The 25,036-nt window shown below is 46.4% G+C and overlaps 1 protein-coding gene across 11 annotated transcripts in view; it reads left to right on the forward strand.

Moving 5' to 3' along the window:
* The window catches only part of TENM4 (teneurin transmembrane protein 4), a 628,724-nt gene that overhangs the window by 481,242 nt on the left and 122,446 nt on the right, over positions 1-25,036 (forward strand). For all 11 annotated transcript variants that reach the window (XM_081909492.1, XM_081909496.1, XM_081909502.1 and 8 more), the window contains 3 exons: positions 34-135; positions 2,412-2,606; positions 14,668-14,868. In XM_081909492.1, the coding sequence (XP_081765618.1) occupies positions 34-135; positions 2,412-2,606; positions 14,668-14,868 (498 nt within the window). The remainder of the gene's footprint in view (positions 1-33; positions 136-2,411; positions 2,607-14,667; positions 14,869-25,036) is intronic.

Here is a 25,036-nt window from a genome sequence, read left to right on the forward strand (position 1 = left end):
CTCTTTTGTCGTCTCTGTTTCTCCTTCCCGCAGAATCAGTGGATAACTGCCCTAGCAACTGCTACGGGAACGGGGACTGTGTCTCTGGGACCTGCCATTGCTTCCTCGGCTTCCTGGGTCCCGATTGTGGACGAGGTAGGGATTCGGGTTAACTTTTGTTGCTGTTTGTTACTGTCCCTACCGTATCTTGTGGAAGGTGGGATGGGGGCTTTCAGGCAAAGGTGGATTTGGAGCCCACCCCCTAGTCTATAAACATTTATCCATACTTTTAGGTTTCTCTTAGATTGATCTAGCTGAGACTCTACAGGCCTCACTCCTCCCTGCCCCCAACCAAACACATCCACCCCTTTCTTTTGGTTTCTGCATGTGAGCAAACAGAACAATGACCCATCAAGGGCACCGCCCCTTGGGGAAAGAATTGGTCCAAGAAGCTTAGCAATCACTATGTTCCATTGTTTCTCCAGCAACTACTCTGTCAATAGCTGGCTGAGTTTAGGCTGACCCTTTTTGTCTTCCCGTAAATCCATAAGGTGGCCTCTGAGCAGCTTCTTTTCCTTGCCTGAACCTCAGAGGTTATCCTAGAGCAGGAGCAGGCAAACTTGGCCCGCCAGATGTTTTGGGACTACAACTCCCATCATCCCTAGCTAACAGGACCAGTGTTCAGGGGTGATGGGAATTGTAGTCCCAAAACATCTGGAGGGCTGAGTTTGCCTGTCCCTGTCCTAGAGAGCCTACCCTGGTGCACTTTACGTTTCCAAGCACAATTCAAAGTGTTGGTGCTGACCTTGAAAGCCCTAAACAACCTCGGTTCAGTATATCTGAAGGAACATCTCCACCCCCATCGTTCTACCTGGACACTGAGGTCCAGCGCTGAGGGCCTTCTGGAGGTCCCCTCCCTGAGAGAAGTGAGGTTACAGGGAACCAGGCAGAGGGCCTTCTCGGTAGTGGCACCTGCCCTGTGGAACGCCCTCCCACCAGATGTGAAAAAGAACAACAAGTACCAGACTTTTAGAAGACATCTGAAGGCAGCCCTGGTTAGGGAAGCTTTTAATGTTTGATGCATTACTGTTTTTTAATATTTTGTTGGAAGCTGCCCAGAGTGGCTGGGGAAGCCACAAAGCCAAACCTTCAAAAAAGATGGCTAGTCAAAAGGTTTGTGGGGTTTCCCCCCGCTTGCTGCAGCTATAGCCTGCAATGCTCCTGAAGGCTTTGCACGGAAACCGAGAATGAAGCAAGTCAGTGCAAAATAGTTTAAAGTGTATGAGACTTGTCATAGGAAACACGCAAAACAACGAGGTCTGTGCTTTGCTAAGAATCATTCATGTAGGTCTCTCAAAGAACCCAAGGGCTGCTGTGGCTCGTTCTCATAACAGCGAAAAGGTTCCCAGAGTTGGTTTACAGTCCCTGCTGCAAGACACACACACACACAAAAGGAAAAGGGTGTGGGGACGGAAGAGGAAAACAAACAAGCTGCAGTCATTAAGAATGACCAGCTGGGATGGAAACCATTCAGGTTGCCTGAGGGAACAGCTGCTGTTGGGGAACAGCTGAGCAGGGCCAAAGGCAGCAGGAGGCAATAGAATAACAACCCACCTCAGGCTTAATAGACGTTGTGCATTTTGGCAGAAGCTCCGGATTCAGCATCCGCAGAAACCTTTCACTGCAGGCTTGTGCTGGTTGTTAGGTCAGGCGTGGAACAGCTGACTTCAAGAAGCCGCATGAGCCATTAATGGGAAAGACGATGTAAAAATATAGGGCATGGGAATAGATGCCTTGATGCACATGGGCTGGGAGGGGGCTAATAATTCTGACCGCACAGTTGCCACGACTTCTCAAAAGCCCAATAACTAGCCCCTTAGAGTCCCAGCTGAAAAGAGCCGCTGCTCATGAAACAACAGGCAAGTGCTCCAACAGGTAAGGATGGCTATCAGTAGGTGAAGGTAAAGGGACCCCTGACCATTAGGTCCAGTCATGACCCACTCTGGGGTTGCAGCGCTCATCTCGCTTTATTGGCCGAGGGAGCCGGCATACAGCTTCCGGGTCATGTGGCCAGCATGACTAAGCTGCTTCTGGCGAACCAGAGCAGCACACGGAAACACAATTTACCTTCCCGCCGGAGCGGTACCTATTTATCTACTTGCACTTTGAGGTGCTTTCGAACTGCTAGGTTGGCGGGAGCAGGGACCGAGCAACGGGAGCTCACCCCGTCATGGGGATTCGAACCGCCAACCTTCTGATCGGCAAGGCCTAGGCTCTGTGGTTTAACCCACAGCACCACCCGCGTCCCTTCTATCAGTAGGAGCGATGCTAATAAAACACAAACCATTAAGTCCTTGCAAAGTCCTCGGCCCCTTGCGAATGAAGTTTTTAACTGCTGCCTTTGTTGTTGTTTCCTCTTCCCTGCTTCTCAGCATCTTGCCCGGTCTTATGCAGCGGCAACGGGCAGTATATGAAAGGGCGCTGCTTGTGTCACAGTGGCTGGAAAGGAGCCGAATGCGACGTCCCGACCAACCAGTGCATCGACGTCGCCTGCAACAGCCACGGGACCTGTATCATGGGGACCTGTATTTGCAACCCGGGATACAAAGGAGAGAGCTGCGAGGAAGGTATTTGTAGTCATCACTCAGTGGGTCTTATTTCCGCCCTTTGGTTTTCAGCCCAAGAGAGAGGGGAGTTGTTCACAGGCGGACCAAGTCCTAGAGGCCGAGGCCGTTTCGACTCCCACAATGTGTTTTGTTTTGTTTTGAAAAGTTTTTATTGTTAAAATAATCCAGCATTAATACACACATATTGCGAATATACAAGCATTTAAACATACATTTCATACAATCCTTAAAAATATTCAAACATACCTGTATTCAGTCCCACAGATAATTCCTTTTCCCCTCACCACCCACCACCCCTCACCCCACCTTTGTGTTAGACTTCCAGTCTACTAAATTGCAATTTCTTTCCACTTCAATTACTTTCTTTCACACACCTTTAACCTGATTTCATGCTTCTTTTTCCTATTACACATCGTTATCCATCTTATTTAGTATTTCAGTATTTAAAACGGAACTTGTTTATTCTAATAGGAGTTCTGATTTTTCAATATGGTTTTGCAAGTATCCTTTAAACACCTTCCAGTCCCTGTCTATCTTCTCTTTGAGATCCTTCCAATTTCTCCCATTGCAATGTGTTTTTTGAGGAGGCTTCGCACAAACCTTGAAGTGCCAACACCACTGGTTGACGCTGGTTCAAAGGCCTGGAATGGTCAAAGGCCTGGAAACGATGCCTTATGAGGAACGGCTAAGGGAGCTGGGCATGTTTAGCCTGGAGAAGAGGAGGTTAAAGGGTGATATGATAGCCATGTTCAAATATATAAAAGGATGTCACATAGAGGAGGGAGAAAGGTTGTTTTCTGCTGCTTCAGAGAAGCGGACACGGAGCAATGGATCCAAACTACAAGAAAGAAGATTCCACCTAAACATTAGGAAGAACTTCCTGACAGTAAGAGCTGTTCGACAGTGGAATTTGCTGCCAAGGAGTGTGGTGGAGTCTCCTTCTTTGGAGGTCTTTAAGCAGAGGCTTGACAACCAGATGTCAGGAGTGCTCTGATGGTGTTTCCTGCTTGGCAGGGGGTTGGACTCGATGGCCCTTGTGGTCTCTTCCAACTCTATGATTCCATGATTCTATCTTTCATTTTTGGTACAATAACTGGGTGAGAAAATGGCCAGTCCTTCTGAGGGGACTTCTCAGAGGCAGTTCATATAATCACAAGCTTGAATCTCCTTCCCCATCTGCACATCTAAACGTATGCACTGGTTTTTTTTTTCCTTGGTGTGCCATAGTATGTAATTACTGATTCCATTGTTTACGGAGCAGCAGCGCATGTGAAGTGGTGCATCTATGTGCTGCTTTTCCTTTCAGAGTCTGAAAGCCATGTCATATTCTGGCCTTGGATTCAAGCACTGCTTCATCATCATCATTTTGTTTGTATGCCGCCTTTCCATAGCTGAAACTATGCTCAAGGCGACTTACAACATGACAAGCTTTACATACCGTATTTTTTGCTCTATAAGACTCACTGTTTCTCTCCTAAAAAGTAAAAGGAAATGTGTGTGCGTCTTATGGGGCGAATGCAGGCTGCACAGCTATCCCAGAAGCCAGATCAGCAAGAGGGATTGCTGCTTTCACTGCGCAGTGATCCCTCTTGCTGTTCTGGCTTCTGAGATTCAGAATATTTTTTTTCTTGTTTTCCTCCTCCAAAAACTAGGTGCGTCTTGTGGTCTGGTGCGTCTTATAGAGCAAAAAATACGGTAATTACAAACATAACTGAAGTCATAAACAATACAGTGGTACCTCAGGTTAAGTACTTAATTCGTTCCGGAGGTCCGTACTTAACCTGAAACTGTTCTTAACCTGAAGCACCACTTTAGCTAATGGGGCCTCCCGCTGCTACTGCACTGCCAGAGCCCGATTTCTGTTCTCATCCTGAAGCAAAGTTCTTAACCTGAAGCACTATTTCTGGGTTAGCGGTGTCTGTAACCTGAAGCGTATGTAACCTGAGGTACCACTATAAATAAAACACATCAAAAAGTACACAACCAAATAGAAACAATTTCCACATAATTATCAAATTGTCATAAGATTTAAAACTTAAGATACAACAATAATATCAGTAACAGCAAGCAACAGCTCTCTCTCAACCCCCGGTCAACAAAACTCCATTCATCAGCTTCAGCTTTTGTAGCTGGAGTCAGTCCGCACTCCACTCTCCCAGACCAGGTGGGAAAGGGCCAGCAAGGCAGGGTGCAGGTTGTCCAGGGCTCACAGGCAAGATGGTCTCATTTAAGACAACGCAGATAAAAATTAAAAACAATTTTAAAGCAGCTGCAGTCCCTGTGAAGCCTGCCAAGCCCCACCCCAAGCCAGTTGGAGAGAGGCACGGGCAGGGTCCTTCAGGCCTTCAGCAGCTGGTTCTCCTGCTTCAGAACTGAACGTCTCTTTTTTTAAAAAAAGTCTTGCCTTAAGATCGCTTTCCGTTCCGTTCTGGGCCCGAGATGGCAATGTTGTGGATTTTCTCCTTGATCTGCATTCATTTCCATGTTTTTTATAAGGCGCTATGTTTTCATTCTTTCCTTTATGTGTGTGAAAGATGGAAGCCCAGTTGCTGTGAGAGCCAGTGTGGTGTAGTGGTTAAGAGCGGTGGACTCGTAATCTGGGGAACCGGGTTCGCGTCTCCGCTCCTCCACATGCAGCTGCTGGGTGACCTTGGGCCAGTCACACTTCCCTGAAGTCTCTCAGCCCCACTCACCTCACAGAGTGTTTGTTGTGGGGGAGGAAGGGAAAGGAGAATGTTGGCCGCTTTGAGACTCCTTAGGGTAGTGATAAAGCGGGATATCAAATCCAAACTCTTCTTCTTCTTCTATTGTGGGTGGATTGAACTGCTTTCTTAATGCCAGACCTCCTGTTATTGTGAAGTGATGAACAAAGTGGCTCTTGGGACAGCGCTGGCGGACGGATGTGCTTGTGTCAGCAAGACACCCGTCCGTCAGCTCCTTCAACAAGCAGGAACAACATGTTATAGCAAACACAAGGCTGTCCCTGAAAATGGCAAGCCTTCTCCTCTCCTTGTCCAACGCGTGGTACCCTGGTGTCATCACGATCCACGCTTTCTTTCTTTCTAAAGAAAGGTTTCTTTATGGATTTCAGCTAGTACATCAGCAGGTTGTAGCTTTCCATCCCGCCCCTACAGTCTCACACTAAGCCCGTTCAATTGCAAGCATATAGAAAAAGACCAAGTCAATTCCCAGTTACAGAAATATGTCATTCCATAAGTTTCTGTGAGTTTTTCACGGCCTGTAGCTGCGTTCCTTTGTTGAGGCACACGAGATAAAATTAAATGGAGTTTCTTCAAGAGTCATTAGAAGATATCTTATGTCGTCTTTCTTTTTTTTTTATAAATCATTTTTATTAAGTTTCCCATTTTAACAAACCAATCAAATCACATTAAATATTCCAAATTATACAAATACATAACAATTAGTCCAAATATTCTACCTGAATTATAAATTTTTTGTTGGGACTTCCCATGCTTCAAGTTTGGTGGGGCTCTGATCTCTTATGTCGTCTTCTTTCATGGGCATAACTGGTTAGTCATGTCATGAAAATTGGGCCCCAAACCTGTGCAAGCCAGATTGCAAATAAGTTCAGGAGCCTCCGCGGTTAGGCATGCCACAGACGTAAGATGGATTAAGTCTTTATCTATGAGATCCTACATACAGTGCTTTTTTTTCTAGAAGAAAAAGTGCCAGAACTCATCACTAATGGATCTTTGTACTAGTAGTACAGACTTATTTATGTGGGGGTTTGGTCCGGACCCCTGTGCATGTATGAAAAATCATGTATAATGGGGAGCACCCTGGAGAGTCCTAGCATCCTCATCCTCATAATAATTAATTAATTAATTATGCCCTGCCCATCTGGCTGGGTTTCCCCAGCCACTCTGGGCGGCTCCCAACAGAGTATTAAAAGCGCAATCCAACATTAAAAGCTTCCCTAACCAGGGCTGCCTTCAGATGTCTTCTAAAAGTCTGGTAGTTGTTCTTCACTTTGACATCTGGTGGGAGGGCGTTCCACAGGGTGGGTGCCACTACTGAGAAGGCCCTCTGCCTGGTTCCCTGTAACTTGGCTTCTCGCAGTGAGGGGACCTCCAGAAGGCCCTCAGCGCTGGACCTCAGTGTCCAGGATGAACAATGGGGATGGAGACGCTCCTTCAGGTCTACTGGGCTGAGGCTTGAAAGGTCAGCACCAACACTTTGAATTGTGCTCGGAAACGTACTGGGAGCCAATGTAGGTCTTTCAGGACTGGTGTTATGTGGTCTCAGCGGCTACTCCCAGTCACTTGCGAGGAGACCCGTCTCAGAGCCCGAAGAGGATCTTTTTGGGCTCTAGGGATGTTATCCTTACCAGCCAGAGACTTGCTAAAGCTGCTCAGCTGAGGCGAGGGGAGCCTTCTTCCTTGCAGCTCAGCTCTGCCTCTCGGATACACGTGTACCAGCAGAAAGGACAGCGCAGCCTTCCCATGCATTAGCTGTTAGCCAGGAGGCCAAAGAGCCTCAACACAGCCCTGCTGCACCTCTGGCTCATGAGGAGACTCTCTCTAAAGGATGTCCCCTTCGGGCTCCAGGGAGGGTCTTGTCGTGAGCCGGAGACGCAGCAGAGCTCTGCTGAGAGGTGCCAGAACACTTGCATACATGCATCATTTTATTTGTATGCCCCCTGGTGTAAAAAAACCCCAGCAATCTTCGCTTCTGTTTTGTAAGAAAGTGGTGAGGTTTTTTGTACACACATACACACCCCAGTGTCCTCACACTAAGACACTTAAACTGTTGTGCTCTGGGTGCAGCTTTTGGGCTTCCAGTAGATATCTGAATGGCCACTGTGAGGATGCCAGACTCGATAGGCCTTTGGTCTAATTCCTCTTCCATTTTTATGCAGCCCAGAGAAATAAGCCATTCGGACCCCTCAAAGGACGGCGTTCCATAGCTTTTATTTCGAATCAGTGAATTAAATAGGAAGTGCTTGGATAATTACATATTACAATTACAATTTCTCTCTGTGCTCTTCAGTGCTTAATTCTGTGCCCGCTTACCTCAGAGTAAGTCCCATTGAACTGAGTGAGACTCACCTCTGAGGAGATACGACTCACTTCAGTTCCGTAGTATCATTAGTATTATTATGTATAGAATTTATATACCGCCATATACCCAGAGGTCTCAGGGCGGTTCACAGAATAAAATCAAAATATAAAACCACAAAATACATAATCAAAATAAAAACAACCCAATAACACCCCAAAAAGCCCTCCCACCACATTTCAAAATGGAACCCTCTCCATGATGAATTTTCATTGCCATTACTTATTAGGCAGAACTTTACTGATTATTCCAATGGTTGCTGCTTTTAGATAATTATGATTCTGATTTTGTTCATATCAGTTACAATTTTATTACAGCTCTATTCTTACAACTTTTTTGCTGTTGCTTTGAAAGCCTCTTAGGGCTACAAAGTTGGACAGAGATTCTTAAATAAATAGGTAAAAGCCCAATATTATTTAATCGGATGGCAGCCCCGAATTAGAAGGGCAGGCACCAAATGAAACACATTTTCCTAGGAGCCTTTGTGTGGTTGGGAACTTTCCCCTTTCCTACTCAGCATTTGTTTCCCATATGCAAGACAATATTTCGTAGTTCTGCCAAGAGGAAAGGAACATTAAAAAGAATCTATGAAATATGTTACTTAGGAAATCTGTGGGATTCTTCCCCCTCCCCCCCAAAAAAAACTGTAAATCCCTCCAATAAAAGTTGATTTCAAATATTTCACAAATATTATTTCTTTTCTTTAAAAGAGGGCCATCTGGTCTTGATCTCTTTTGGTTTGAAGCCTCAGTGCTTCTTTCTCCAATATTTAAAATATGCCTTTTCTGATTAATGTTCTCTTAACTTTTCTCTCTTACACACACACACACACACACACACACACACACACATTGTATTAAGCCTGTACAGTACAGTTGAACCTCGGTTTTTGAGCGTCTCAGAAGCCGAATGTTTCAGAAGCCGAACTCTGGAAACCCGAAAGTAATTGCTTCCGTTTTCCAATGCGCCTCGGAAGTCGAACGGCTTCCGCTGCCTGTTTTTCCATTTTCACCATTGAAATTTCTGGCAGCCCTTTGCGCATTGGTTGTCGAACGTTTTGGAAGTTGAACGGTCTTCTGGAACAGATTACGTTCAACAGCCAAGGTTCCACTGTATTATCAAAGCGCCTTTTTTTATTTTACTTATTTATTTATTAGATTTCTTTGCCGCCCTTCATCCGAGGATCACAGGGCGGTTTACAATATAAAAACACAAAAATACTTACCATAAGAACAAACAAAAACAATAGCTCTGCACGCACGGACACAGTTTAAAAGGCCAAAGAGTGTTTAATTGGCCAAAGGTCTAGATATAGAGGAATGTTTTCGCTTGGTGCCTCGCAAGCCTCCCTGGGGAAAGAACCCCACAAATGGGGGCCACCACAGAAAAGGCCCCGTTCTCGTGTTGCCATCCTCCAAACATGGAGAAGGGCGTCTGATCGTGATCGCAGGGTCTGGGTTGGTTCATATCAGGGAAGGTGGTCCTTGAGTTATTGCAGTCCAGCCAGATCTCTCCTGCCTGCGTTTTGTTGATATGAACAGGAATTGTGCTAGTCTGCCTATTCTACTGTACCTCTCCCGTTTATCTCAGCAGTGAGTGGTCATGTACGGTGCTGGTTGCAGCTTTGCAAAAGCTGGAGAACCTGCTCTTATTAACAAGCTGTGTTTCCTCCCCGATTGTATCCAGCAGGTTCAATTCCCAATGCATTGTTATTGATTAATGTATTGATGGACTCCTAAAGACGTCGCAAGGCTGGGTGCAGCCATACCACTGAAATAGTTTTGGAAACAGTACGAGAAAGCAAGATAGGTTTGGAATAATAATAATAATAATAATAATAATAATAATAATAATAATAATAATAATAAAAAATTATTTATACCCCGCCCATGTGGCTGAGTTTCCCTAGCCACTCTGGGCGGCTCCCAATCAAGTGTTAAAAACAATACAGCGTTGAATATTAAAAACTTCCCTGAACTGGGCTTCCTTCAGATGTCTTTTAAAGATAGGATAGCTGCTTATTTCCTTCACATCTGAAGGGAGGGCATTCCACAGGGCGGGTGCCACCACCGAGAAGGCCCTCTGTCTGGTTCCCTGTAACCTCACTTCTTGCAATGAGGGAACCGCCAGAAGGCCCTCGGCGCTGGATCTCAGTGTCTGGGCTGAACGGTGGGGGTGGAGACTCTCCTTCAGGTATACAGGACCGAGGAAAGCAATCTGAAGTTAGCTCCCAAGGCAGAGATGCCTTTTCACCCAACTAGGGGAAAAGTTGTTGAAGCAAGAGTGTTTGCAAATGTTTCTGAAAGGCACAGATAGCAGGCACCTGCCTCAATGGGGATGGCGTTCCACAAAACTGGGACAACCAGTTTCTGTGAAGTTTCTGTGAAATAGGTTTCTGGTATTTGGGAGGCTTTAAACTGTGTAGCTATTTCAGTTCAGCTGGTGCAATTGGGAGCACAGGAATGTTGGAAGCTGGCTTATCCCATGTCAGACCTCTGGTCCTTGTAACTCAGTACTGTCCTCACTGACTGGCAGTGACACTCCTAAGCTATCATAGAATTGCAGAGTTGTAAGGGATGCCAAGGGTCATCTAGTCCAACCCCCACAATGCAGGAATCTCATACATGACCGACACATGGCCATCCAACCTCTGCTCAGAAACCTCCGAGGAACATCCACAACTTCTCAAGCTCCGACTGTCAGAAAGTTTTTCCGTATATTTAGACAGGAATTCCCAGCAATACCTGGAGATACCTGAAACCTTCTCCATGTAAGGGAGATGCTCTGCCATTGTTCTATAGTCCTTCTACCTTTGAAGGTGGGGCTGCCTTTGAAGGTGACCCGGAAACTACAACTAATCCAGAATGTGGCAGCTAGACTGGTGACTGCGAGTGGCCGCCGAGACCATATAACACCGGTCCTGAAAGACCTACATTGGCTCCCAGTACGTTTCCGAGCACAATTCAAAGTGTTGGTGCTGACCTTTAAAGCCATAAATGGCCTCGGCCCAGTATATCTGAAGGAGCGTCTCCACCCCCATCGTTCAGCCCGGACACTGAGGTCCAGCACCGAGGGTCTTCTGGCGGTTCCCTCACTGCGAGAAGCCAAGTTACAGGGAACCAGGCAGAGGGCCTTCTCGGTAGTGGCGCCCACCCTGTGGAACGCCCTCCCTTCAGATGTGAAGGAAATAAGCAGCTATCCTATCTTTAAAAGACATCTGAAGGCAGCCCTATTTAGGGAAGTTTTTAATGTTTGATGTTTTACCGCTTTATTATTATTATTATTATTATTATTATTATTATTATTTCTCATGCAGTGCTTATCCTGAACTCCAAATAATACAGTGGTACCAAATAATACAGTGGTACCTCGGGTTAAGTACTTAATTCATTCTGGAGGTCCGTTCTTAACCTGAAACTGTTCTTAACCTGAAGCGTCACTTTAGCTAATGGGGCCTCCAGCTGCTGCTGCGCCGCTGGAGCACAATTTCTGTTCTCATTCTGAAGCAAAGTTCTTAACCCGAGGTACTGTTTCTTGGTAAGCGGAGTCTGTAACCTGAAGCGTATGTAACTGGAGGTACCACTGTAATTATTATTATTATTATTATTATTATTATTATTATTATTATTATTATCTTATACCCCATCCATCTGGCTGGGTTCCCCCAGCCACTCTGGGCAGCTTCCAGCAAGAGATTAAAAATACATTAAAACACCAGTCATTAAAAACTTCCTTAAACAGGGAACCTAATGCCACACTTGGCCAAGGAAGTTATTATGAATATCCTTTATTAGGCATAGCAAACCACACATTATCAAACAAACACTGTATACAAACTGTGCAAAATACGAGCTCAACATAACAAGGTTTGTCCCAGTCAGATCTTTAACTCCAGAGAGAATCAATTTGCATAAATAATACAATACAACACTACCACATTACCGATCAGTTAAGAACCACTAAATCTCTTTATAATGGCCCAGTCTTTCTACATGGACAGCACTCAAAAATTCAGCCACTATTAAAGTGAGTTGATCATTCCTGCCCGAGAGCAGGTCCTGAACCGTTGGTGGTATAGAATTGAGCCCATTGAGCCTCTAATAATTGCCAGAAAACAAGCCTCTAATAATTGCCAAGGAAGTTTTCCGGCCCCCGCCCTGCAGAAATGAATGGGAGCCATGGGGAGGCTTCTGTCATTTCTGTGGGACTGACCTGGGAGACATCCCCACCTGGTGGATTGGTGCCCCAAATCACAGCTTCTGCTGTTTGTACCTGGAACAGATCTCTAGAAAGAGGCTGGAAGCCTCTACTCACTCGCTTTCAGCGGAATTTGCTGAGCAGAACGTCCTGCGAAAATGAAAAACGAAAACCCACAACCATGCTATTCTTCTTCAAGAAGAAGAAGAAGAAAGTGGGAAAGGAAAAGGGAGCAAGCACACACACATTGAAGCTTTTGTTCACAAAGGAGGCAGCGAAACTCTCCAATCCAAGACCCCGTGCCACGGTGCCAAGACTCTGAAGCGATGCGGCCAGCAAGGGCAAGATTAAAGTAGCCATTGTACCGGGCGCCTCCTGAAAGGGCTCGTTTCAACATGAAAAATGGCCCTGGGATTATGATGAATGAGGTGTCCTGACATGCATGCAACCGCCCCCCCGCCCCCCGGTAATCCTGTGTTAACGCTGAGGTAGCAGAGCGCTCTTGCCGCCTGTGATGGAGACCCCTGTACCGCTCACCTCCTTCCCCCCATTGGCCTTCAGAGAGGATGATTAATTGCCTATCCGTTGCCCCTTGTCAGTTAGCCGGCAATCTTTGTTCCCCACAGTTGAACCATCTGCCGGGGCCGTAAGGTGCTGCCAGCTCGCTCTCCCTGTTCTCCCTTTCATGGCTGTTACTTCTGAGGAAGAGGGCAGTCAGGGAGCTGAGAGAGGTCCCAGCGTTCTGAGGTTGGTGCCTTCGCTCTTGGAAGCTTTTAACAGCCCCAGAGATTTATAAGCCGGGTCCCCTCCTCCTGCCTCTTTGGCGATGCAAAAAGAGTGAGAGTCTTCATGCCACAGAAATATATCCTCGCGCAGCTCAGGGAAAGGGCTGAGCCTAGGTAAAATGCAGGTGACTTTGTAAATTAAGTCATATATATATATATATATATACACACACACATACACACACACACACAATACACACACACACACAGTGGACGCTCAGGTTGCGAACGTGATCCGTGCGGGATGCACGTTCCCAACCCGCAGTGGCGCATCTGCGCACGTGCGGGTTGCGATTTGGTGCTTCTGTGCATGCGCAAAGCGCAATTTAGCGCTTCTGCGCATACACAACCCCTGAAACCCAGAAGTAACCCGTTCCGGTACTTCTGGGTTTTGGCGGGTCCGTAACCCAAAAAAACGCAACCTGAAGCGTCTGTAACCTGAGGTATGACTGTGTGACACACACACACACACACACACACACACACAGAGAGAGAGAGAGAGAGAGAGAGAGAGAGAGAGGGCGCTTCCAGATGACAGCAGCCACGAAATTAAAAGACACCTGCTTCTTGGGAGAAAAGCAATGACAAACCTAGACAGCATCTTAAAAAGCAGAGACATCACCTTGCCAACAAAGTTCCATATAGTTAAAGCTATGGTTTTCCCAGTAGTGATGTATGGAAGTGAGAGCTGGACCATCAAGAAGGCTGATCGCCGAAGAATTGATGCTTTTGAATTATGGTGCTGGAGGAGACTCTTGAGAGTCCTATGGACTGCACGAAGATCTAACCTATCCATTCTGAAGGAAATCAGCCCTGAGAGCTCACTGGAAGGACAGATCCTGAAGCTGAGGCTCCAGTACTTTGGCCACCTCATGAGAAGAGAAGACTCCCTGGAAAAGACCCTGATGTTGGGAAAAATTGAGGACACAAGGAGAAGGGGACAGCAAAGGACAGAATGGTTGGACAGTGTTCTCGAAGCTACCAGCATGAGTCTGACCAAACTGCGGGAGGCAGTGGAAGACAGGAGTGCCTGGCGTGCTCTGGTCCATGGGTCACGAAGAGTCGGACATGACTAAATGACTAAACAACAACAACAAGATAGATAGATAGATAGATGATAGATAGATAGATGATAGATAGATAGATAGATAGATAGATAGATAGATAGATAGATAGATAGATAGATAGATAGAAAGAAAAATATATCTATTCATTGCTTCCGTTTGCGGATTTGCTTTCCGTCGAAACATCGCTAAGCGCTTTAACAGCAGAAGCACCGGTGACAGAAACATACGTGAAACGATTCTGTATATAAAACCCGTTTTCCAGCCCAATGCAAATGCAGAGCAGGGTAAAGATTCCTACTTAAATAGCTCTATCTATATCTGTCTGTCTGTCTGTCTATCTATCTATCATCTATCTATCTATCTATCATCTATCTATCTATCTATCTATCTATCTATCTATCTAATCTATCTATCTATCTATATCTATCTGTCTATCTATCATCTATCTATTTTTCAAACTTTTTCAGCAATGGGCTGGTCCACTGTCCCTCAGACCTTGTGGGGGGCCGGACTATATTTTGAAAAAAGTATATGGATCAATTCCTATGCCCCACAAATAACCTAGAGATGCATTTCAAATAAGAGCACACATTCTACTCATGTAAAAACACACTGATTCCTGGACCGTCCGCGGGCCGGATTTAGAAGGCGATTGGGCCGGATCCGACCCCTGGGCCTTAGTTTGCCTACCCGTGATCTATAGCAAATTCTCACTTAGCCGTGAAACTCACCTGGGTGTGACTTAGGGTCTGCCACTCCCTCTCTCACCTTGCCTACCTCACAAGGTTGTTGTGAGGATGTGATGGGGGGCAGATTACTTCGGCCACCTTGCACTCCCTGGAGGGGCATAAGCTGAACAAACAAATGAGGTCATGAATGCAAACCTAGGCTTATTTTTACATGTGCATCTCTTTTTCTCTCTTCCCCCTGCAGTGGACTGCATGGACCCCACCTGCTCCGGGCGTGGTGTGTGTGTGAGAGGAGAATGCCACTGCTCCGTCGGATGGGGGGGAACCAACTGCGAGACCCCCAGAGCGACCTGCCTGGACCAGTGCTCCGGCCACGGCACGTTCGTGCCCGAAACCGGCCTGTGCAGCTGTGACCCCAGCTGGACTGGACACGACTGCGCCATTGGTAATTGCACCTGCGGCTTCTTTTTCCATTTATTTATTTCAACAGTGTATGGTGATGTTAGGGGAGGGGTGGGGGGGGGGACACGTCTGGCTCCTTCTGGGGTCGTTTGCCTGTCAATGTTGGTGGGGGAAGGTTCTGAGCTCTACGGGAACACCTCTCCCGGTAAACCCCACGGAGGACCTTAAGGTCCATAAATAGCAACACCCTAGAATGCTAAAGGAAGTCAGATAATCCTCAACCAGAGCCAGGGCCTTTTCAGCACTGGCTCCGGCCTGGTGGAACGCTCTGTCTCATGAGACCAGGGCCCTGTGGGATCTGATTTCTTTCCTCAGGGCCTGTAAGACAGAGTTGTTCTGCCTGGACTTTGGCTTAGAATCAATTTGATTCACTCCCCCTCCCTTTTTTCCTTTCTCCTCCTGTGATGAGGCTGCATTTTAATGTTTTAATTGTTTTAATGTTGTATTTTAATCTTGTTTTTTAAGTTGTATTACAATCAACTTGTTTTTATTATTGGTTGTTAGCCGCCCTGAGCCCGGTCTTGGCTGGGGAGGGCGGGGTATAAGTAAAATTTAATAATAATAATAATAATAATAATAATAATAATAATAATAATAATTATTTGCACTGCCCAGGCTTGCACCCCAGGGAGGTCACTTCGGTGCTTCTAACAGAGCCGTTTGACTTCACCCCCAGGGGCGCACTCCATTGTCTCTGGAGATCAGACGGATGCCAACAATATACAGTGGTGCCCCGCAAGACGAATGCCTCGCAAGACGGAAAACCCACTAGACGAAAGGGTTTTCCGTTTTGGAGGTGCTTCACAAAATGAATTTCCTATGGGTTTGCTTTGCAAGACGAAAATGTCTTGCGAGTTCCTGCGGGGTTTTTTTCCTCCTCCCCCCTTTTTCCCAAGCCGCTAAGCCGCTTATCAGCTGATCCACTAAGCCGCTTAACAGCTGATCCGCTAAGCCGCTTATCAGCTGATCCGCTAAGCCGCTTAACAGCTGATCCGCTAAGCCGCTTATCAGCTGATCCGCTAAGCCGCTTAACAGCTGATCCGCTAAGCCACTTATCAGCTGATCCTCTAAGCCGCTAATAGCGCTAATCCGCTAAGCCGCTAATGGGCTTGCTTCGCAAGACGAAAAAACCGCAAGAAGAAGAGACTTGCGGAACGGATTCTTTTCGTCTTGTGAGGCACCACTGTACCGCTTAGCTGCAGTAGTCTCTAAGCACCTGCACCCATAACTCTCCTTGATCCTCAGTGTACATATAGGCCCATAGTTCATGCAAACTATTCATTTTGGGGACGGGCGAGGTGGAGTGGGGGAGCTACGCCTCTCTAAGGAGTACAGCCATGGTTGGCGTGCAAATCCATCTTTCGGAGCCGAGACCGAGATAGACCTGAGAGGTCTGGGTAACAAATGGGTGTTTACAAACCACCTTGGCAGAGATTTCTTGCCACCAGGCATGAAACAATAATAACTTTCTGAACATGGGAAACAGCTCTGTGAGAGATGGAGTCATGGAGCCATGTAATACTGAACTGCCTGACAAAAAGTGACTTGAGGTGCATTCTACAAATGCAGAAAGGGGAAAGGTTATGTTTTGCTATGCGACCCCTGGAGGGAGTTGTTTTCCGTGGGACTGAGGTGGGAGTGGGGCTGGGGAGAGGAGTTATACGCAGAAATAACGGAAGAGGGTAGTCTGCCGTATTAAACCAGTCCTCAAATTGTAGTTGCCTCTCATTTTCTTCAGGAATTAACTGCTTCTTTTTTAAATGGTTAAGCTGTTGTTGTTGTTTTTGTTGTTGTGGGTTGGAAGGCATAATCGTATCTCCCTCATCTCTGGAGACCTTTAAAGAATGGAATGTCAGGATTTTAGCTTATAGGGTCTCTGCTCTTTACTACCTGGAAATGGTGGTCTTTGCGGACAGGCGACCTCAGTTAAAGTTAAGGAGCCCAGGAATATGGTTTCAGTGCCGGAACAGAACTCGCGCGCCTTCCACACAAAACAGAAATCTGCTCCTGGTCTTTTCCTGTGCTCCCCAAAACTCTTCTTTTAATCCTAATTTAGCACGTGGAGAAAAGCCTTTTTTTGTGGCGTTCAATAGCCAGAAATCCTTGCTGTTTCTACGCTTGCTGCTTGCGTTCCACTCGGAAATCTGCCAATAGATCCCAGTCTTTTTGTTCTGCACTGTTGCTGTAGGAGACCGATAGGGGAGAGACATGTTCTGTTGCAGCTGGGGCAGAGGAAGGCTTCCAGTTGTGCTGCTGCAGATGCACCAGGGCGTTCCTTCTGTCTGAGCTCCTCCCAGCGGCCGTTCCTCCTCTGGTCACTGCTGTGGACCAGTCTCTTGGTTGCAGTTCTTGCAACCTAACTCTTTATTTTGGGTTGCTGTTGGACACATCTGATGGGTGCTTTAGCTGAGATTCCTGCATTGTGGGGGGTGGTACTAGGTGACATCTGGGGTCTCTTCCAACTCTGGTGTTCTACAATTCCATGATTCTAAGCCAGCTAAGCTCATTGTCACACAAAGAAACTTGCTAACCAGTCCTCCATTACTTTTCGGTCCTCACTGGGCACAGGAAACCCCAAACGGGAAGGGGCTTAGGGCACGGGTCAGCAAACTTACCGCACCTCAGACGGGTGTCTCCAGCGTTGATTGCGCGGTGGGCCAGAGGTTGAGGGAGTGCATGCTCATACACATGTACATGCGCTATTTCCGGCGCACTTCCGGGTCGGAGGAGCACCGGAAATAGCTTCTGTGCACAGGCCTCCTCCGACCCGGATGTGTACCGTAAATCTTGCTTGTGCATGCGCACAAACTATTTCTGGTGCTCCTCCGACCCAGAAGTGGGCAGCCACGCAGCACAGCGCCAGTAAGAGCGGGGGTCGCCGCGGGCCGGGTAAACGAGTCCCTCGGGCCTTATCGGGCCTGCGGACCTTAGTTTGGGGACCCCTGGCTTAGGGCATCATCCAGACAGACCCCCCCTCCCTGTTTAGGTGCCATGGTGTTTCATAAGGCCAACATGGAGCTGTTTTTTGGGGGGGGGAATAACATCACAGAGGAACAGAGTGTTATCGACAACCGTTGGCGTCCAAACTTTCATAAGTTCACTACCACCACCCGCTTGTTTAAAAATTTCGGAAATAACCCAAGTGGTGCCTAAAAGAGAGGAACTGATTCATCACCCAGGGATCATTCGAAGATAAGGGATAATTTATTGTGGCTTTGCTGTCCTTATGTAGCCCGAATGACTGACGTTGTGGCTTCACACGGGTTCATCCTTGTGCTACAGCGTGAGAACTGACAGTGAGCAGCCTATCAGGGAAGGTGTTTGTTTGTTTGTTTGTTTGTTTGTTTGCTTGCTTGCTTGCTTGCTTGCTTGCTTTAATTGCAACATAGTAGGAAAATTACACCCTTCCAATTCTGATAAAAAACTGAGAGTACCAGTGGGGTGAGGTGCTGCTGCTTAATTAAGCTCACTTGAAACCAGAAAATCCAACTTAAGACAGTTTGTAATTATTAAATTTTCTAATAACATTTTGAAGGTCAGTGGAACGGTTCCAGTTTTTAAGCAGCTCTGGGCAATTTTTACCTGATCTTCTATCTTAGCATTAAATCCACATTTATTAAAGGATTTAGCACGGGTAACAGAAGCGGCTATCTCTCTCTCTTTTTGTTTCCCTTGCATACAAATGTAATCTCCCCACCCCACCCCTTCCAACAGCCATCTTGCAAACCAGTAAGCGCCACGAGTGGAAGATTTTTTGGGGTGACACATGTATGATCTTTCTCTTAATAGAAAAAAGGGTGTGGGTGGGTGGGTAGGTGTTTGAAAAGTGAGGTGGATGCTTGTGTCATTACTTATCCCTCCTTACTCCACTTTGAATTGGACATAGGTAAAGGTAAAGGGACCCCTGACCATTAGGTCTAGTTGCGGACGACTCTGGGGTTGTGGCGCTCATCTCGCTTTATTGGCCGAGGGAGCCGGCGTACAGCTTCCAAGTCATGTGGCCAGCAGGACTAAGCCGCTTCTGGCGAGCCAGAGCAGCACACGGAAACGCCGTTTACCTTTCCGCCAGAGCGGTACCTATTTATCTACTTGCACTTTGATGTGCTTTTGAACTGCTAGGTTGGCAGGAGCAGGGACCGAGCAACGGGAGCTCACCCCGTCGCGGGGATTCAAACCGCCGACCTTCTGATCAGCAAGTCCTAGGCTCTGTGGTTTAACCCACAGTGCCACCCGTTTCCCATTGGACATAGACTGCAACAAAAGAATGAATGAGGGCCTTCCCCCAATTTTGAGATTACACGTAGGAACACTCAGCCCTAAACCAAGCATGGTCAGTGAGTTTCGCTTTTCAAGAATGAGCAGACTCTTCTGGAAGGTGGAACTGGAAATGGCCGTCTCTGGTCGCCTGGGAGCCGTTTGAATTCGCCCCAGGCGACCTGGCAAGTAGCTAACCACAAGCCTATAGTATCTCCAGAGTTGCATTTTATTTTATTTTAAATTTATTTAATCATTTTTTCAGTACAAACAACAACTGCAAAAGACACATACAACAAAAACCATAATAACACAAATAACACAATTTGGCAATTCAAATTTGAATACCGTGGTACCTCGGGTTAAGTACTTAATTCGTTCCGGAGGTCCGTTCTTAACCTGAAACTGTTCTTAACCTGAAGCACCACTTTAGCTAAGGGGGCCTCCTGCTGCCGCTGCACCGCCAGAGCACGATTTTTGTTCTCATTCTGAAGCAAAGTTCTTAATCCAAGGTACTATTTCTCGGTTAGCGGAGTCTGTAACCTGAAGCGTATGTAACCCGAGGTACCACTGTACACTGATATACCTATGACTACGCCTTTTTAACAATATTTTCCCACCTCTCTTTCCTCCCCCTACTTCCCACCACTATCCACATTATCGCTTAAATATTCCTTCCAGATTTCTTCATATTTATCCATTCTTAATTTGCGTTGACATGCAATTCGTTCATATGTAGCTAATCTGTCCATATTATCAGTCCATGTGCTCAATGGATTTTTTTTCCGGAGTTGCATTGTTGAGACTTGTGAGAATTGTCTTTCCTCCGTAGCGTTATGCCAACCTGGTTCCCTCCAGATATTTTACACTACAGATCGAGATTCCTGCATTGCAGAGGGTTAGACTAGATGCCCTAGTGGATCCCTTCCAAATCTAGGATTCTACAGCTTTCTTCAGCCCCAGCATAGCTGTCAACTTACAGATTTGAAAATAAGGGACCAGCAGCCTCAAAAATAAGGGATCAGCAGCCAAAATAAGAGATCAACAATTACTTTTATAAAATACATATTTTGTTGCGTGCAAATGGCTTTAGAACCCTGATAGGTCCATAAATTACCATATAGCATATATTCAACACACAAAAAACAGCAACAATTTGTTGTTGACAAAGCAAGCTGGACATAGAAAGGGCCCCATTACCTTCAGTAGCTTATTTAAGAGACATCATCAATAAGGGACAGCAGCGGGACATGGCGCTGGGATAAGGGACTGTCCCGCCAAATAAGGAACACTTGACAGCTATGAGCCCCGGCCATCACAGCTAACGGCCATGGATGATGGGACTTGTAGCCTAAGACTTCTGGAGAGCAGCAGTTGAGGAAGGCCACTCAATTGCTGCGCGTTTGCAAATTCTCCCCTTTCCAGCAAGCCCTGAGAACGCACCCCTGGGTGTTTGGCTTTTGTTATGCTGGGAAAGAAGGAACAGGACATTTGCTGGGATCAAAGGTTTGGCCAGGAAGCAAACAGCAAGCATCTTAAGCCCGTTCACATGTTTCATGAGCCAATCCCCTCTCCCTCCCTCAGAAAACTGGCCTGTCTCAAGCCAGGAACAATTCATTACTTTGTGGAAGCAGATTTTCTTCAGCCAAGAGGGATCACTTCCAACGGACAAGAAGTGCACTCTCAAGCCAGGCGTTGCTATTTTTATTTAGTAAGTTTTGCAGTGTTTTGCGGAAAGCACAGGCAATGCATGCCCTCTCTCTCCTCCGGTGGCGCAGAAAACTGTGCACAGCTCATTCTGAGCACTCTCTTGCTACAAACAGGAAAACACGCTCTTTATATCAGTTGATGAATTGCATGTGGATGAAATCCTGCCCTTTCCAGGTTCTTCATCTCCAGGCTGCTAAATTGTGAGCTTAGTATCTGATACTCGCAACGTGCTTTAAAATCTTGGCCGTCAACAGATGAGCTTCACTGTTGAACCCAGGTTGTTTGCTTCATCTTATCACCTTCCCGTTTGCTTATTTATTTATTAAATTTGTATGCCACCCTTCCTCCATAGATCTCTGGAAGGTTCACAGCATAAAATACAAGATAAAAAGATCAAACACATAATAAAAACGAGGAGGGGAGACTCGATAACCCCCTTCCAACCACCCCCTCCCATAGACACATTTAAAAGGGGCATAAGATGTTAATTAGCCAAAGGCCCAGTTGAAGAGGAACATTTTCACCTGGTGCCTAGAGGTGTATAATGTGCCAGGCAAGCCTCCTGGCAAGCCTCCCCGGGGAGAGCATTCCACAAACAGGAAGCCACCACAGAGAAGGCCCTGTTCTTGTGTTGCCACCCTCAGGTCCTTTATGTGCAATAAATAAATAAAATTAAACAATTGCATCAGTAAAGTCACATGGGAGAAGCTTGGTTTCTGTACAGCAACAACTGTCTGTGTGTGTGTGTGCCTTTACTTGTACCATGAGCAGAAAGAGAGTGTCTTCTATGCCATGGGTAGGCAAACTACGGCCCAGGGGCCGGATCCAGCCCAATCACCTTCTCAATCCGGCCTGCGGATGGTCCAGGAATCAGAAAGTTTTTACATGAGTAGAAGGTGTCCTTTTATTTAAAATGCATATTTGGGTTATTTGTGGAACCTGCCTGGTGTTTTTACATGAGTAGGATGTGTCCTTTTACTTAAAATGCATCTCTGGGTTATTTGTGGGGCATAGGAATTCATTCATTTTTAAATATATATATATAGTCTGGCCCCCCCCCCCACAAGGTCTGAGGGACAGTGGACAGGCCCCCTGTTGAAAAAGCTTGCTGACCCCTGTTATGCCTTCTGCAGACATAGCAGTTTCCCTTAACATTTTAGCTCTCCCTGTCTGCAGAGGGACCTGTAGGCAACTCCAAAGTCAAAATTCACCCTGAAAGTCTTAAGGAGGAGAGCTCTCTGGCCTTAAAAACTGTCTTAGGCCCCCTCTTACATGAGACTTTCTGAGCAACAGAGCGAATGAATCAGTGTGTGAGGCAAAAACAGTGGGAGCGCTCTGAGCACCTCACGATGGCGCAGGGCGCAGCCTGAGCTGTTCTCACAAACGGTGAAAAGAGATTATAGATGAAAGGAAATATTTAACCATCAAGTTTTTTTGCAGGGAGGGGTGGAGGGAAACATTTGGTGTGAAAATATTTGTTATTGGGGAAAAGGCTTTGATGCCCGCGGAGAGTCTGTTAGATCTGCTCTGAAAAGCAGTCGGCGTAACGCAGCTGCCCCCACAGACTCGCGGTGCTGTAATCAGAGTATTTAAAGCCTCCTTTTTCCTCCTCAGCTTTCTTCTCATTTGCTTCCGAGTCTCAGATTTTGTATAATCTCGTTTTTCATTGCACCCGCAAAAAACCCCCCTATTTTATTACTATTCTTTTTAATTTAGGCTGCACATATGACTCAGATATCTCTATACTGAGGGCAGCAGGGGGACCAGAGACAGCGGTTGGGCAGTTTGGACCAAACAGCGATGTCATAATTCATTGTCATCCCATAAAAATTGGGCATGATGTAGACAGAGACAGCCTTATCCTTGTGCAAGGTGCTTTGCAGCATTGAACAAATAAAAAAAGAAGGGCCCCTTCACCACTTAAGTTACAGTCTAAATTAGTGGTTTCTAAAGTTGGTGGTGACTGGGTGAGCTCCCGTTGCTTGGTCCCTGCTCCTGCCAACCTAGCATTTTGAAAGCACATCAAAGTGCAAGTAGATAAATAGGTACCACTCCAGTGGGAAGGTGAACGGCGTTTCCGTGCGCTGCTCTGGTTCACCAGAAGCAGCTTAGTCATGCTGGCCACATGACCTGGAAACTGTACGCCGGCTCCCTCAGCCAATAAAGCGAGATGAGTGCTGCAACCCCAGAGTCGTTCGCGACTGGACCTAATGGTCAGGGGTCCCTTTACCTTTACCTTTACCCTTCTGCTGGGTTGCTAGGTCAAGTGACTGAGCGGAAAGGAGTTTGGAGTAGGGGTAAATTCCCCCCCCCCCACCGCTCTGTCCCATCATTGCCCTTAATCCAGGATGATTTCCCCCCCCCCTTAATTTGCCCTGGCCTTGGCTGAGCCCACTGGGATGAGGGCCTATAGCCCACCGAGCCCACCAGGGAGCATCTCTCTCAAGTATAAAATGCAAGAGGATCTTAAAAGGCAGGTTTCCAAAATGCAACTTGAGAAACGAAACAAAAAAACACAACATTTCTTTCTTAGTTGTCTAGACCACAAAGGGCAAAACGCAATCAGTCTGGCTAGGGATGGCTTATGCTTTCTGTAGAGGGGAGGATGCCAGACAGCCGTCAGCCTTCCTTCCTGAAAAATATCTCTCATAAAGCCTCCCCAAATTTGGTAAATATGTTCTCTTAAGGAACAGGAAGGAAATCTTTTGAGGATTTCCCCTTCAATTTCACCAAGTTGCCAAGAATAATAGGCAGAGTCATCGGGTAGTTTATCCCACTAACCACAAGCGGGCTCATTCTGGAAAACAGCCCCCAAGGAAGATAACCATGTGTGTTAATTGCCATGTGATGTATTTTGTATTCTCCCTTTCCTTTTATTTACGCAGGCTTTAAGCAACCTGTTAAATTCTCTGTCCTCTATACTGGCAAAACCTCTCAGTGCACGCTGCCTTGTGGCGAGTTCCCACAGGTTAGCAAAATGCCCCCACCTGAATAAGCCTTGAGCAGTTCCCATCCACAAGCTCCTCCTCCTCCTCCTCCTTCGTCGTCTTCTTCTTCTTCTTCTTCTTCTTTGGCGATCCCTCATAGCTGAGTAGGATTGTCTTCCATAAACAAGTGTTCATAATGAGTTCTGGCACCTCTTTTTCTAGAAAAATAGCAGGTTTATTTATTTTATTATTATTATTATTATTATTATTATTATTATTATTATTATTATTATTATTATTATCACCACAAGCATACCAAAAGTTGTTGTTGTTCTCCTTCTCCTTCTCCTTCTCCTTCTTCTTCTTCTTCTTCTTCTTCTTCTTCTTTCGTGATCACGTAGCCGAGTAAGATTGTCTTCCATAAACACGGTTTTAACACTGAGTCCATAAGTGACTGTGGAGGCCAATTCTAGATCCACACATCCTTCCACAGTGGGGACATTGATTCCCGGGCGAGAGTTGATCACGGTGTAGATTTGCCAAGCGTGCCTTCCTCTTAGCACGTTCCTCCCTTGCGTCCTGAGTTCGAGTGTCTTCAAAGCCCATGACACCTTTGGTAAAGGCTGTTCTCCAACTGGAGCGCTCGCAGGCCAGCGTTTCCCAGTTGTTGGTGTTTATACTACATTTTATAAGATTTGCCTTGAGAGAGTCTTGAAACCTCTTTTGTTGACCACCAGCATTACGCTTTCCATTTTTAAGTTCGGAATAGAGTAGTTGCTTTGGAGGACGATCATCAGGCATCCGCACAACATGACCAGTCCAACAAAGTTGATGTTGAAGAATTATTGCTTCGACACTGGTGATCTTTGCTTCTTCCAGTACACTGGTATTACTTGGCCTGTCTTCCCAAGTGATGTGTAACGTGGTTGGGGAACCTCTGTGTTTACATAGCTCCACAGACCAATGGGCCGATGCTGTTCAAGGCAGCTTCATAGGCTGATGGGACAAACTGCAGTTCGTTCAGGTTCCTGGGACTTGTAGCTCCCTATAGGGGCGAACTGCAGTTCCCAGTAGTGTCTACACTGACTTACAGCGGCTCTCCAGGGTTTTAGGCAGGGACTGTCTCCCAGTCCCACTCAGAGATGCCTGCAGGAACTGATCCCGGGACCTTCTGTTCTTCTGCTACGGCCTTTCCTGCCGCAGTGTTGCTGCTCTAATTTATTGTTATGGAAGAAGAAGAAGAGTTTGGATTTGATATCC

The sequence above is a fragment of the Podarcis melisellensis genome (genome assembly GCF_964234715.1).
Source record: "Podarcis melisellensis genome assembly, chromosome: 4".
NCBI lineage: Eukaryota > Metazoa > Chordata > Lepidosauria > Squamata > Lacertidae > Podarcis > Podarcis melisellensis.